This window comes from Balearica regulorum, chromosome 21 (genome assembly GCF_011004875.1).
Source record: "Balearica regulorum gibbericeps isolate bBalReg1 chromosome 21, bBalReg1.pri, whole genome shotgun sequence".
NCBI classification, from domain to species: Eukaryota; Metazoa; Chordata; class Aves; order Gruiformes; family Gruidae; genus Balearica; species Balearica regulorum.
The window spans coordinates 1793991-1808567 of record NC_046204.1 but is presented as its reverse complement, the minus strand read 5'-3'; the positions used below and the strand labels follow the sequence as shown (position 1 = coordinate 1808567).

The window sequence follows — 14577 nt, the reverse complement described above, 5'->3', positions numbered from 1 at the left end:
CGCCTTATGAAAACATTGCTTGGGATCAAATTTCTAGATCGAATTTCTGAGGATAGAGATTAAATTCATGTGAAATATGTATAGTTACACAGCTCTGTACATAAAGTATGCCTTATTTCTTGTGTCTGAAAAAAAACTGCACGTTTATCTTTACTTTATACAACTATCTAATCACATTGCATGGCCTAGAAACGTTCAGACTAGGTAAAGATTAAAGCCTGCAATGTAACAAGACTTTGTGTACATACACCACAGTGGTTGCTATAGAATGATTGTCTTCAGTGTTAATTTCACTGCTGAAAAGTGGGTATTTCTGAACTATGATTGGCACAAAGAAATTTCACTTTATGTGAACAAAGTGAGTGCCAAGCAATACAGGAATTCAAAATGGAGAAGCTGTGGACAGTACATTACAGCTGGTTTGAGACTCCTGTACCACTTTCTTGAAAAAAATAAATAATCTTTTCACAGATTAAGGGATTGACAAACAACAGGAGATCATTACATCTGTGTAATACTTTTTAAAAATTTGTCATATATTTTATGAGTAGGAAGTTATCGCGTTATTTATTTTTTGGTCATACTTGCAATCCACAATTTCATTACAATAATTGCAGTTATGGCAGAGCTTAAAATTAGATATATTTTTTACATATAGGCACAACCAACAAAATCCATCATCCGCAGCTCATAGTGGACTTATATTAAGGCATTGTCTGGGAAACCATTCAGTAAGAATTCTGTACCTCAAAAAAGCCAAGCAACCAACAGAAAACAACTAACCAAAACCAATACCTGCTCCTCCCCCCACACACACCCTATAGCAAGGTTAGGAAACTAATTCCTGAAAACTGGGAGGAGATAAATCAACCATGGAGGAAATTTAAAAAAAAACAAACAAAACTTTACAAGAAAAACACTGACATGCAGACCAGTAAAAGACAGTAAACCAAAATGAGCTCCACTATTCTAGCTTCTTTTCAAAAGCACTTCAGCAGATGCAGTATTAGAATATTTTAAGAACCTTAATGTATTTTCTGATTGCTTACTGTATGCCAGTTTCACTGTGAAATCGGAATTACTGTATTGTCAGTGTATTTAAGAGATGACTGGGATCATGCTCTTCTGTCCAATTATATATTTCTCTTCTCATAGGAAGTAAATAAACGCTGCTTAAAGACAGTGGAACATCAGATTCAAATTCTGAAGCACAATATTTCAGCTATAGCAAAATCCAGCTACTTCAGAGAAAGGGTAAGAGATAAATGTTGTCCCCCCACACACACACTTTGGCAAAGGAGAATAAGACAAAGTAGCAGCCACAATCTGGTTTTATGAGACATTACATCAAACCATCACACAAGACACGAGACAACATCGCACATGACACAAGACACCATATTAGTCATTCCTTTTGGTAAGCAGGAGTCTCAGGGGCACAAGCAACTAGCTTGAGAATAATCACTTATTTTCAAATCACCATTACTAAGAGAAGACACTTAGTTCTAGAAAAGACAACCACATACTGTACCACTCCTTGTTCTCTGCATAGGGTAAACGTCAGGTGATGTGCTCATAAGACCAGAACTCCCAGCATAATTCTCTCCCCAGCTATACTGATTTGGATCTAGAAAAGAGAAAGACAGAGACACACATAATCTGAAAATACTCCCATGAGTGAGTCTAGACTTAGCATCTTTTCAGAGAAGTTGCTTTACTACAAAAGCCATCTTCCCTTGTCTTTGTAAGTAAACATAATTTTTCCCTCTAACCCCCACAAGAAATGTTTCAACCACTAAGTGAATTACCTAGCTCTGAAGAGCTTCAACCTGAATGAGATATAAGGCAAAGTTCTAAAATCATTCTTTTTTAACCCCCTTTCCTTGTCATTAAGGTCTATAACCAGCATGCTTTCAAAGTACTATCACTGATCATAATTTATTTGTAAATTTAGATCCATTATTAACAAAATATAATTACAGAACACTCAAAGCACAATGTAAGTTTCATATAAACACTAAAGTTACTTCTAGAATATTTTTTTCATTTGAGAAAAAGTTTAATCAAGTTCAGATGTACAGTACACGCTGCAGAAGCAACATCTTTAATTCCTCAGTAGCTGGTTCCTTGCCTATATCTATAAAATGGGTATAAAAAGAATTCCACATCCATTATTCTGAGGTATATTTGATATTTACTAAGTACCATTAACAACCTCACTATCTGTTCCACTATAACTAATATACTGGCTTGCTAGTGCATCAACAAGAAAAAAAAGAAAATAAACATGGCAGAATTCAACCAAAGCACCCTATACCCAAAGAATGCTGGACAGAAGTGGCTCATCCTTCATCAAAGTCTGCAAGGCTTTTCACTCTCAAACAAACACAGTTTTGAGATGCTGGTATTCTTCAGAAGCTGGAATCTTAAAGAGGGGGAAAGTTCTCAGTAACCACATTTCCCCAATTTGATTTAGTTATGACTGTTCTTTGCAGAAATGCAGAAAAGAGAAGAGCCAAATCCTGCTGGCTTCTCAAGGGTGAGCAGGAGAAACAGTGAGAAATTAAGATGTCCCTGCCAGAACACATAAAACCAAAGACCAGCATCTGTGTTTATTAGTGCCAAATGTATTTATTTAGGCAACAACTTACATGCAGCCTCTTAAGAGAAACTTGGACATTACACTGACATTTCAGAACACAGCATATACAGAACATAGCAGTGCTGTACTTACTGTCTTGTTCAGCTCCTTTTAAAAATGCCCCAATGGCTCCCAGGTAGCCTTCATGTCTCAGGAACAATGCCTGAACCTCTCCCTGCCACAATATGAAACATTGCAATTGGATGGTCCCTGATGGCTAATAGTACTTCTTTGTCACTAGTTTTACACTTAAATTTAATAAAAACAACTAGAAGATGGTAATATTCATTTGTGCTACATTCTAACACATTCAGTAACTTTAATAGTGCTTCTGAAACACAGCTTCAGGAGGAACTGCTTACATATATTATTCCACATTATTGAACAGCTGGGGAAAAAAAAATACATGCAGAAGTGGAGTGTATCCTAACCCTGCACAACCACAGAAGCAGAGGGAAGCCAGTGCCTTCACTAGAAAAGACCACTGCATCGTGCCATGAGTATTCAACTCCTCTTGCTTGAACAAGCTGGAAATAGAAGGTCACCTGGTCTCTAGGTCATCAACGTGAGCGTGTGCCACCGTGCACCCAACACATTCGAGACATTGCTCGTTATCTTTATTTCACTACACTGCTATTCAACATTCACCAGTACACAGACACTCTGTATATTATCCATAGGCAAGCATTTCCCCCATCAAATTAGTTTAACTGCTAATATAATACACGAATGCTAGGGAGAATAAGAATACCCTCCATCCTAGCAGCAGGGTCCCTTAGCTTTCCTAGGCAAGGCTGGGCAAGACACTGCCTTCTCTACAGGAAAATCAGCTATGGCTGCAGCAGCGGCTGTAAGAACAGTTAACACTGAGGTAAACTATAGTAAAAGATCAGCTACAATTCATGGTGAGATTTGGATTTGAATCACTGACAAGCTATTCTTACAGACATCTAAAGCTGCAGTTTTGCAATAGTTTTCTTGAAACCCAACAAAGTTTTACAGAAAGGGACTGCAATGGTGAAATAAAGGGGAGGGGGGGAAAGCAGCATACAGGAGTCTCTTGCCTGAAGCACTGAGATGAGGAAAAAAACCTGTGTAATCTAATCTATAAAACTGCAAAAGCGCAGGAACTAATCTACCTGTAATAAACATTGTGAGCTTTTGGACTTGACTGTTTTTCTAGTGAAAAATCTTTAGTATTTTCCACAGCTTCAAAACCTCCAAAGAACTACAGCTTGGTTGTTTTTTTGGTTTTGTTGGGTTTTTTTTTTTTGAACAACAAACAAACAACAGCAAGCCCACACTGATACTAACTGCTATCTCAGGAGAACAATCCCACATTGCATAGCCTAGGGGGTGAAAAGAAATAGATCCAAGTCAGCAAGAGGAATTGAATAACAATGGTAGCTATCTAAGAAAATAGTGAAAACTCATTACTTGGCAGCTACAAGACAGACTGTCAATCAAAAAATAATAATGAAGAGAGAGAGGGACGGAGATAAAGAGGCCAGACAGAACTCCCAGACAATTAACACTGATTTTACCCCTCCCACAACAGACCTTTCTAGCCCTGCCTTACCTACCTAAACAGCAGCCCTCTAACCTTATTTGCTTATGTGCAAATTCATTTATTAAAGTCTCCCAACAACCTAGAAAGATAACTAAACACGTGACTGTGCTATTACGAAAAATCTCTGTTTTCATTACCTTGGAAAAGAAGTTGATACTGTAGGTTATTGTGCGCATGGTAACAGGGTGGCCCCGAATAAAGAATCCTCCAAAATATATTTTATCTAAGTTATGGAGTTTGGCATAGAGGCAGGCGAGTTGACCAATGTCATTGCTGATCATGTGTAGTAAACTTTTTGCCATATCTTCTTTGGAAAATTCTTAAAGGAGAGAAATAGTAAATCAAATTAAACATAGCTGAAGAATGCTCAAATGACTGTACTTGTCTAACAGATAGGCTACAGCTGAAGGAAAAAAAAAAAAAAGGAGTTTGACCAGTCTATGTGTGTAGAGGAAAGGTGTTTCCCCGCCCCCGCAAAAAATCTTTTATTAAAAAAGTACTTCAAACAATAAGGAGTGTGTATTTGACTGAAGATACCATGACAAAAACACTAAGCCTCTCTGAAACATTGCTTGAAAGAAACCTGCTTAAAAGGCCAACAGCAAATGGCAAGAACGCTATTTCGTCTCACTAGGAACCATGGATGATGGTTCATCCATCCATCTTGACTTGAGATGCACCGCAAGCATTTTATTATAATGCTGCAAATAAAATTGTAAATTATAGTAAATCACTGCCATAGGTTCTTTTCTGGATCAAGAAAGCCAGATATACTTCCCACAGGAACGAATTAACACTGGGATAACTAGACAGCTATTTTTGTCATTTGCCTAGACTTCTGCAATGCCAAACTGAAAATCTGAATATATGCTTGTAAGGCAGTGCTATATAGTATTTTTAATCAATAAAATATTGTGCAGGCATAACACCAGGAAATGGACAAGGCAAGATATGTTTATGCTGATGAAGCTGGCAACTATTTTTCCATCCATTGAGGTGTTCACAGGAAGCTAGTGCAAGCAGCAAATCCATGCTGACAGGCAATATAAAGTATTAACTGTATAGCATATCTTGGGTAGATCTTTTATACGCCAATACCTTTATCTGCTGTAGTAGATTTCCCGAAGCTGCTAGCAATCAGATTTCCACTTAGCCCCAGGGTCTGGTAGGCGCCTCCATACACATCTTTCACCAGCATGTCTACATTTGTGTGCTGTCCCTTTGAAGCAAGTTGCAGCAATTCATCAAATTTCTGAGGATGAGAAGCAGAGTTACTCTAGCTTTCCTGGACCTGGAGCCAGAGGACCTTGCCCAAAGTTCTGCGGCATCTGTACTGACCAAAACCCAGGCTTTTGGCTTGTCTTAGAATCAACCCTGCCAGCAAAAGATAGATTATTTCTAATTACAAGGACTTATCCAGAGTCCCTATCTTGTCAGACAGACTGATCTGAAGTGGAGCTCCTTTAATGATGAAAAGCACAACCCTCCTCTTCAGTTATCTGCAAATAATTTGTTGAATTTCCCCTGAATACTAGAAATGGATCAGCACATAGAAAATAGGCAGAAGCTTCATGCATCTCGTATCTTGGAATGACGTCAGAAACAGAGTAACTACGAGCAAACAGAATTATGTCTTCTTGAAGCATAAGAAAAAAAAAGTTTAAAACCCAAAAGACTAAGTCTGCCTTTACTGCTGCAGAAATGCATGAATGTCCTTGAAATTAAACTTGCACGCAATCTGCATTATCCCAATACTTAATTTGTAAGTCTGTTAACCCTAATTTCTTGTTCTATAAAATCAAAGAGAATTAAGAGCGGACATTGCCATGTTCTAAGATTTCTTTTTTAAAAGCATCAAACAAAATATTGCAAGTATGGGTCTTCCCTTTGACATTTTCTTATTTGGGTCATATGTAACTCTAGCTTTTTCTACACCGCTGACATTTAGGGACACCTATTTAAGCCACATAGATCTTTGAGACAGGAAAAACCAGCATGATTTAAGAGCTGAGTTAGGCAGAGCAGTACTAAATGAGGCCTTATTCTGGCAGATCACCAACCTAGGATTTAAATGACAAACCCCTGAAACTGTAATGTGTAACAAAAAGTTAGAATTCTTCCTCTCTACTCGTAGACATTTTGCAGTAATTGGGCGCTCTCTGCTTTGCTTCTGTAGATAATATTGCATGAACTAGGTGGGAATTTCATGTTGGAAAAGAGTACAGAAAATTAACAGGCCACTTTGAGGAAGCTATTCTCTGCACTATAGGCATTATTTGTCCTTACTGACAAACTCCTTGAGTCCCAAGTAGGATTACTATTCTGCCATCGATGAGCACCTTATCATTTTTGTCCGTACATTCCACCAGTATCTTTTTGCATTTAAAGCTTCCTTTAATGCATCAGAAGCGTTTAAAAATATGAACACAGATCAAGGACTCAGCCTTGTTATCTAACAGTCTAGGACCACAAGCACCTAATGGAGAAATTTAAAATTGTCTTGAGCATTGCAGAACTCCCTGTTCTGTTTCTGCATGCGGGCAGCAACTCTTTGAATAAAAGGTAAACAACCCAAGAGAAAGACGTAATTTTTTTCATCTTCTAGTACACAAATGTTGGACTTCTGGTTTCCCATACAAACATTACTTAAAATAATTATTTCTCCCTATTCAAAGAGTTCGGCATTCCAACATTTCAAGCTTCCTCTTAGCATCTCATTTAATCCCCACTCCCCTTAAAATTGACACTTTGATACCTTTGTTTTTGTGAGCAGTGCTCCAAGACCCCAGAAGGTTCCACCTCCAATTGAGCTGCCTCCAATCCATTCAAATTTGTCTTCTGTTTCTACCTGTCAGCAAAACAAGGCAGATTTGTCTAGAAAGTCCTATTACGACTATAAACTCACAGTAAGACATGAGAGCTCGTGGGATTTTTTTGAACAGTGGAATGTGTGTAGGTAGAACTATTTAACGGTGTAAATATCAGGTGAGAAGTTCTCCAGAGGTACATGTTCCACACACTTATACCACAAGCAGTTTCTGATATCTTTGTATTTAATTTTTAGCCAATAATCCTAAATACAGACATTAAATTTGGTCCCCCAACAGTGCAAATATTAAAAAATCACTCTGATCTGACAGCCTTTGTCCTCATCACTTAATATAACAACTTATCTAAACACCTAATTAAATGTGGGGGGAAAAAAAAATGGTAGTGAATGGAAAAGCATTCATAAGTCCAGAAGAAACAGAAATAAAAAGAAACATTATTTTCTTTCTAAACTTTTTATTACCCAAGAAGAAACAACTACAAATCTAGAACAATCAGATGTTTCAGATCACCTTTATCAAATTCCACAATAAAACGTTTTAGCAACTACTCACCTTCACTATAGAAACTCCCGAGCCAATATTCACCAGTAAGTAAGGGAAAATATTTGGATGGTTCGTCTGAAATCGGAACTCTGTATCTGAATCTTTCTGGTATGCAAACACTTCATGGGGTATGTTCCTTAGCACAAAGTTGCATCCTTTAATTAGGCAAGTCATTACATCTTCTTTATCTACTCTGAAGGGAAGGGGAAGGAGAAAAAGCCTTACATAAATTTCACAGTCCTATTGATAAGCAAATATGCTTTTAGAACAGCAGTTTTTAAAGACTTTACAAACAGGAGATAGTAACCCATACCACATGGCAAGAGTCCAGATCTCTTAGAACATGAAATCCACATCTGCATAGGTTCTGATGTTCATCTTCCATGCCAGAACACACAGTCTGAAGTTAGACTGTAGTTACACAGTAACTTTAATCTTACATTGATCATGCTGTCATTAAAAATAAGCCTGCTCCCCTGTTTGCTTGTTTACAGTGCCTCTTTAGTGCCCTGGCGCTACCACAAGTATTTGTGTACCCGTGCAATAAAGTAGGTCAGGAAACTTACCTGCAAATTAACCTCAAAAAACAATTTCCTGATATGGGATAATTTTCTATTATGCTTCCCTTTCCTCCTCAATAAAGGAAAAGAGCCTCCCTCAACATTTCAGCACTTATGACAGATTAAAGTGACTGCAAGGAGCCTTCTACTGAGATTACCAAACACAGCAAAAAAAAAAAAAAAAAAAAAGACTTCTCAGAAGAATAATAGGATTCACAACAGTGCATATGCTGAGTATGGAGACAGGGAACATGACAGATAACTTAGCTAAGACAAACAATGTAGTTAAAAGTCAGCTAAGGCTTACTGACTTCTGTATCTTATGTATTGTTACTGATTTATGGTAAATTTCTTAAAGGAAATATGGTAAATTTCTTAAAGGAAATATCATAAGCCTTGTTGAAAACACATAAACAAAGCACAAATACACATCTAAATTAATACAGAATGGTTTATGTTTGTCAGGATGGACAAGCTGCTGCTTTTTGGGCCTGTGGATCAATTAAGGGTGTCATGACCAAACAAAAACCAAAGAAACAAAAACCAGGTGCACCACATGAGAAAAGGGAGGAATTGCCTCCTTGGCTTGATTAATTGATACTTAGTAACAGCCAATAAGGTACTGGTGTAGGCTGGTTTGAAAAAAAAGTTAACAGAATCCTACCTATCCGAAGAAGAAAGTAATTTGGAAAAATAGTATAAAAGAAGGTGAACAGAGTACCTCAGAAACTGCAGAATGTGCTACATAGAATTACAGCATGGGAGTTGCCTTGAAGTTCTCCTCTGTAATATCAGGTACTGGGTTAAATTAATGATATTTTTATCTATACTTACAGCAGCTTTTTAAGCATATGGTGTTTGATAAAGATGTTTGAATAGTAAATTTATGAGGCTGTAAATACATGAGACTGCCCTTTAGTCTCCTGTGAGCCTATGCCTTTGCAAGAAGTCTAGGCTATACAGCAGGTTGCTATATTGTATTAATTACTCCTGAGCATGCACAGAAAAATGTTAGAAGCTTTTGGACCTCTAACTTGAGAATCTAGGCAACTATAGAGACTAGGTACATCCAGGAAAAAAAATAAGTATTTGCCAGCAATAGTTTGGTGTATAATAATAAAGTCATCTTGTGGATTTTATTCTTAAGCTGTAAGTAGAAACAGTGATGCACTTGAACAAACATCATCACAGTAACTGATCAAAGATTCCCAATTAAAAGTCTTGTTACTAATGAATTTACTAACTTACTGCTTTATTTCAAATATTATTTCATCTTATACACCATTGTAGGCTTTATGTATTTGGATCTCTGTTCCAGTAGAGTTCAACAGTATGTCTGAAGCATGCTACTGATAGCTAGGATACCATCACTGAAATGCTGCTAGTTCAGAGGTGAAAAGTAAAAACTATTATTATAATAGAGACTAATTTAACTTAAAAATGGTGTAGGTGCAAGTTAGATCCTTTATAGGAAAAAAAGATGTGATAATAGCCTGCTTTCTTCTTTTTATGGTCTTTTTCCTGAACCCTGTGTTCCTGGCTATTTGCTCTATTCCTGCACCTCTATGGTGTCGCTTAATGACAGAGTTAACTCTCTGCAACTTACGCTGACTAACAAGTCAATTCAGCCGGGTCTGACCAAGATGTATGCACGTGTTCTACTGCTTCACTCTTGCAGTGTGGATAGCTTTTGAGGGCAGATGGGCAAAGTGGGAAGTTAACCTACTAAAATCTCTTCAAAGAAGAAATACACACCTATAACTAAGTTTAAACAGTTCCACTTACTTCAACCCCAATTTCTTCTCAATAAGATCTTTGAATTTATAGGCACCACCACCTGTAGCTTTGATGACTTTTGTTTCTGTATTGACAAGATGGTCTTTGATGAAATCTAGGCAGGTTTCAATATAAGTGTTTTCAAATTTAATGAAGTGAAGTCGAGCTGTAATTTCCTCCTGAACTGATATTTCATACAAAGGTTCATTTTCTATGTCCTTCAAAACAGAAAAGAATTTCTTTTAGATCATTCAAAGTCTTTCATTGAGAAACAAGGTTATATGCTAAACTACTGAACATCAATACCTGTGCTTCCTTTGCCTTGAAACCGTGTTAATGCTATTAAAAACATAACATCCCAAGCTACTTTCAAAGAACACAGTTTTAAGCTGAGACTATAATCAATTCTCCCATGCACTGGATCCACATGAAATATCTCTGTATGAGAAAAGTTACATTTACATGTGACTATGCAGTTTCTTACAGAAGTACTGTAGTTATTTTCTAGACAGATAAATATTTCAAACACTGACAATACAAGCACTTCCAAGAAGGCAGGAAATGTAACTGAGTTTACCTGTGCATGTGCTGCACAACTCTGAAGCCCAGCAATCAGTCTTTTGGTAAAGAGAACACGTATGATATATCACCATGTGAATTTAGATCTAGAGCTAATTAAGCTTGCAAAGCAAAAGTAAGTGCCAAACCCATGCTAATAGCTAATATCCCCTGGACTACAGCGAAGGGTTATCAACAGCAGCCACATACTCATCTGAGCTGCAGTACAAATGCTTAGGGATGGCTGTAAGTGTCAGTATATACTAGAATGTGTGTTTATCTTAAACATTACAGTTATGACAACTCACTTCAGAGTAACAGACATTACTGAAGGTCATATTTAAACTACAAGAAAGTTCTAGATAAAGTTTTATACAGAACAAGCTACTAGGTGAGTTTCAGATGAGACTTCTATTCTACTATGAGAAGCCATTCCAGTACTTCACTCTGAGTCAATCACATGCAACTGATTAATGATACAATTCTCACCTTTCCAGAATGATCAAAGGACCTTACTCTTGCCACTTTGTGCTGTACAGTTGAATAATAAGCCAACTTGGTTAATGAACCACCTGTTAATAAAAAGATGACAAGTTATGATTAATGCCTTACCTTAGAGCAAACAATATAACTTATGTTTATGTATGCTTTACCTAAGAGTTCTTGGGTTTTAAGATCTCCTCAGCTAAAGCAAGATATAATTAAGCTAAATGCATAATGCAGTGAGCTAAAGAACCCTTGTCTGGAAACTGATTTGGCATCGTTAACTCCAAATGCACTAGTTGTGGGGGAAAAGCCCCACAAGTTGAGCTTGTGCCTGACTGATGTGCAGATGACTGAAGAGGAGCAGAAATAAGTGGAAGTTCTTAATTGGCTAGGCTAGCACATGTATTGCTTATTTATCTTGTTTGAAAACTCTTTATAGAAACCCCTAAATCTGCTCCTTTTAAGAGGATTTTATGAGTAGGTTTGCTACAACTGAGCAACGCATGCCACATGCAAAATCAAAAAGTGTTTCATCAGAAATGCTTAAGTAAATACTCTTAACCTGCTTCCAAGGACAAGCTACAAATTCACAGCTGGTTAGGAAATGATTATGTACTGAATAACTATTTTGCAAGACTATTCTTGCCTTTGGAGTAAAGAACACTTACAATGATGTTCCTCAAGCACACCAGTCAGTGAGATTACCAACATGCAAGTCTGAGCAAACGAGCCTCATCACTGCCTTCTCTTCAGGCCTTGAATCTGCTTACATCAAGACGCTAAAACTTCCAATGCTTATCTTGAAACAGAACTTAACCACTTGCCCTATCTGTGCTGTCTTTGCACCTGACCTGCAAAAGTGAATTTATGAGCTTAGACTGAATAACTTCACTAGCTGGTTTTCCTTAGGACAAAACAGTACCTGCTGGTGCTTCTGATACCTCTGGTATCTTAATCAAGTAGATATTTGAGCCTGAAAGTAGGAGGCTGTCAAAGTCTGCTTATTTTTGTTAAAATGACTCTTTAACCACTCCTGAGTATCAGGATCTGATTAAGGTATCTGTTTGCTTCATAAAACTCTAAGCTGCTTTGGCTGTTAGAGAAAAAGCCTTCATTTTAACTCGGCATAAAAAGTACCCTGGGCTGCAGATCCTAACCACCCTTATATACGGTCAATTCTAACTTTGCACCCGTCTGCTCAGGATAGGAGCACAAGGCAGTCAGGCTGTCCATATCTCTCAGTGTTACAGGCCTAACATATAGTTGAATTTAAGTCTGCATGCATTACTTGCCTCTCCCCAAGGATTTGGCCCGTTACCCCTTTCAGCAAGTTTACCATGCATATCACAGAACATGCTGTGTAAAAGACAGGAAGTAATTATGACCAATTACTGGATTAAAGTCAAAACAGTAAACAAAAACCTGGCAATGTTAGACCATAACATAAAGGCTAGATTCAGTGGTCTTATACTTTGTTTATAAATAAGTGTAATCAAGAAATGCAGGATGGGCAAGTGAAAAATTACCAGCTAGTGCTTATAGCTTTGCCTTTGTAACAGTACTCTTATCTCTTCTATAGTGCCCAAATAAACAAGAAAACTTTTGCAACCTGTAGGATAGAAATAGGTGGCTTTCTCCAGCAAAACTCAAGTGAGGTCAACTTAGAGTGATCACTGACAGACACTTATAGTAACAAAAGTAATAAAGCTTTCCTGACCTCAGATCTTATTTCAGTGTGTTAGTCCATGCTTTAAAGTTTCTTGTAAACGAAATCTAAACACTGTTCTGCAAGCTCACTGCTTAAAGGTGAGCTTTCCCTTAGTCTGTTCTTTGGTGTGTGTGTGTGTTTGTTTTTTGGTTTTTTTTTTTAGAAAACTAAACTCAGTAGCTCTGTGCAATGAAGAAAAGTTCCCTTCCAAACCTCTAAGCAAAGGAATTGTGAAGCTTGTGTTGGAATGTCATACTTTTTGCACAATACTGATAACAGTGTTTCAGCAATTAATGTCACCAGATAAGTGCTGTGTAAAGCTAAGCTTTATACAGTCTCCTCTTCCTATCCCAGTTTTTAAAGACTTAAATCCATTCAGAACACCAGCTGAGACATGTAACTAGGCTTTATAACTAATCCCACAACTCTAATTCCACTCTGACCCACAGAAAGGACTGATTCCAGCTGTTAACAGACACGAAACAAGTAGCTTCTGAAGGAGTTAATACACTTGTGATATGACTACATTGTGTATTATGGTGCATATATTCTTCCTGCTACACAGTAAGTCTACACTACCCATAGCAGCATTAACCAGAGGACTAGTGGGGGCTTGCAGCAGTACCACACAGTACTGTAGCTGAAGAACACTTTCCTTATGGCTTCCCTAGTAAATAGTTCCACTGACCTAGTAACTGCAAAACAGAAGCAAAATGTGTGAATTGGCACTTCTGATTTTGCAGATCTCTCTAGAATGAATGCTAATCCCTGCACATGTGAAACGATTGTTAACAGGCTTAGCTCAGCTGTGTCCCTGCATGGCCCCCACACCAGCACAGTTCCCTGCTGTTGATGCTCAGGTGTCACTTTCTGCACTACTCCCTCTGTCCCTTGGTGCAGCCTGTTGTACACCCAGGAGCGTTATGTTCTCAGGCTTATGCACAGGATGTGGGGGTGTTTCTGGGTGTGACTGAGGAAGCAAGTGCAGTGGTCTACTGTTACAGGGCCCTAACCCATGCTAAACCCACTCATGTCAGCAGCCACCCTGCTTTGCCGGGGCAGGTGGCACAGCAGCTTTCCCCAGCCCTCTCTCTTCTTCAAGGTCCGTTTCGGGAGCACGGAGGAGCGCACGCAGCGCCGGGCTCGCCGCGGCCAGGTACAAGGGTCGGTGTGGGGGGGGGGATCCGCAGCGCTGCTCCCCAGTCGGGCCTAGGGCAGCCGGTGCATCGTCCTCTCGCCCGAGGTCGCTGCGCAGCCCCGGGGAGGCGCGGCCGCCGGCCGCGGGGGCCGTGGCCCCGGTTCGCGGGCCCCGTTCCCCTTCGGGCAGCGCAGTCCGCGGCCGCCTCGACCCGCTGGGGCTGCCTCTCCCTCTTCCCCCCCTTGGCCGCCAAGGACGGCCCCAGTCTGTCCCTAACCCGGTTCCCTCCGCGGCCCGCTAGCAGCCGCGGACGGCACGCTGGGGCTTGTAGTGCCGCTCCCCGTCTCCGCCTCGCCACGGCCGGGCGGTGGGACTCCCGGTCCCGCCGTGCCCCGCGCCGCCCCCCGGCCGTGTCGCCTGCCGGTAGCTGTAGTGCGGCTCCGGCCCCCCGCGCCGGCCCGGGCGCCTCAGGAGACTGCACTTCCCAGCGTGCCCCGCGCGCAGGCAGCCTGCCTGGCCCCCGCCAGTCCCCTCAGCGGGCGAGAGCCGCCGCCCGTTTCTCGACCGTCGCCCCCCCCCCGCGCCCCGCCACTCCCGCCCGGTTACCGATGTCTATGGCGAAGCGCTTGGCGTTCTCCAGGTTGCGAAAGATTTCGTCGGGCGGGAGGGTGATGCTCTTGTCCAAACTGCCGTGACCGCCGCTACCTCGCCCGCCCCGCTCCGCCATTTTGAACGCGACCCACTCCCCGGCTGGCCTCATCGGCAT

General features: G+C 40.0%; 1 protein-coding gene across 2 annotated transcripts in view; it reads right to left on the bottom strand.

Annotated features, from left to right (window-relative positions):
* Positions 1-14577, bottom strand: part of PANK4 (pantothenate kinase 4 (inactive)) — a 26281-nt gene extending 11704 nt beyond the window's left edge. The window contains exons 1-9 of one of the 2 annotated variants that reach the window (XM_075773233.1): positions 14418-14577; positions 10969-11051; positions 9931-10139; positions 7595-7778; positions 6967-7059; positions 5310-5463; positions 4349-4530; positions 2735-2816; positions 1527-1627 (exon numbers count right to left, since the gene is read on the bottom strand). In XM_075773233.1, coding sequence (XP_075629348.1) covers positions 1527-1627; positions 2735-2816; positions 4349-4530; positions 5310-5463; positions 6967-7059; positions 7595-7778; positions 9931-10139; positions 10969-11051; positions 14418-14577 — 1248 coding nt within the window. The remainder of the gene's footprint in view (positions 1-1526; positions 1628-2734; positions 2817-4348; positions 4531-5309; positions 5464-6966; positions 7060-7594; positions 7779-9930; positions 10140-10968; positions 11052-14417) is intronic. The other variant, XM_075773232.1, reaches the window with a different exon arrangement.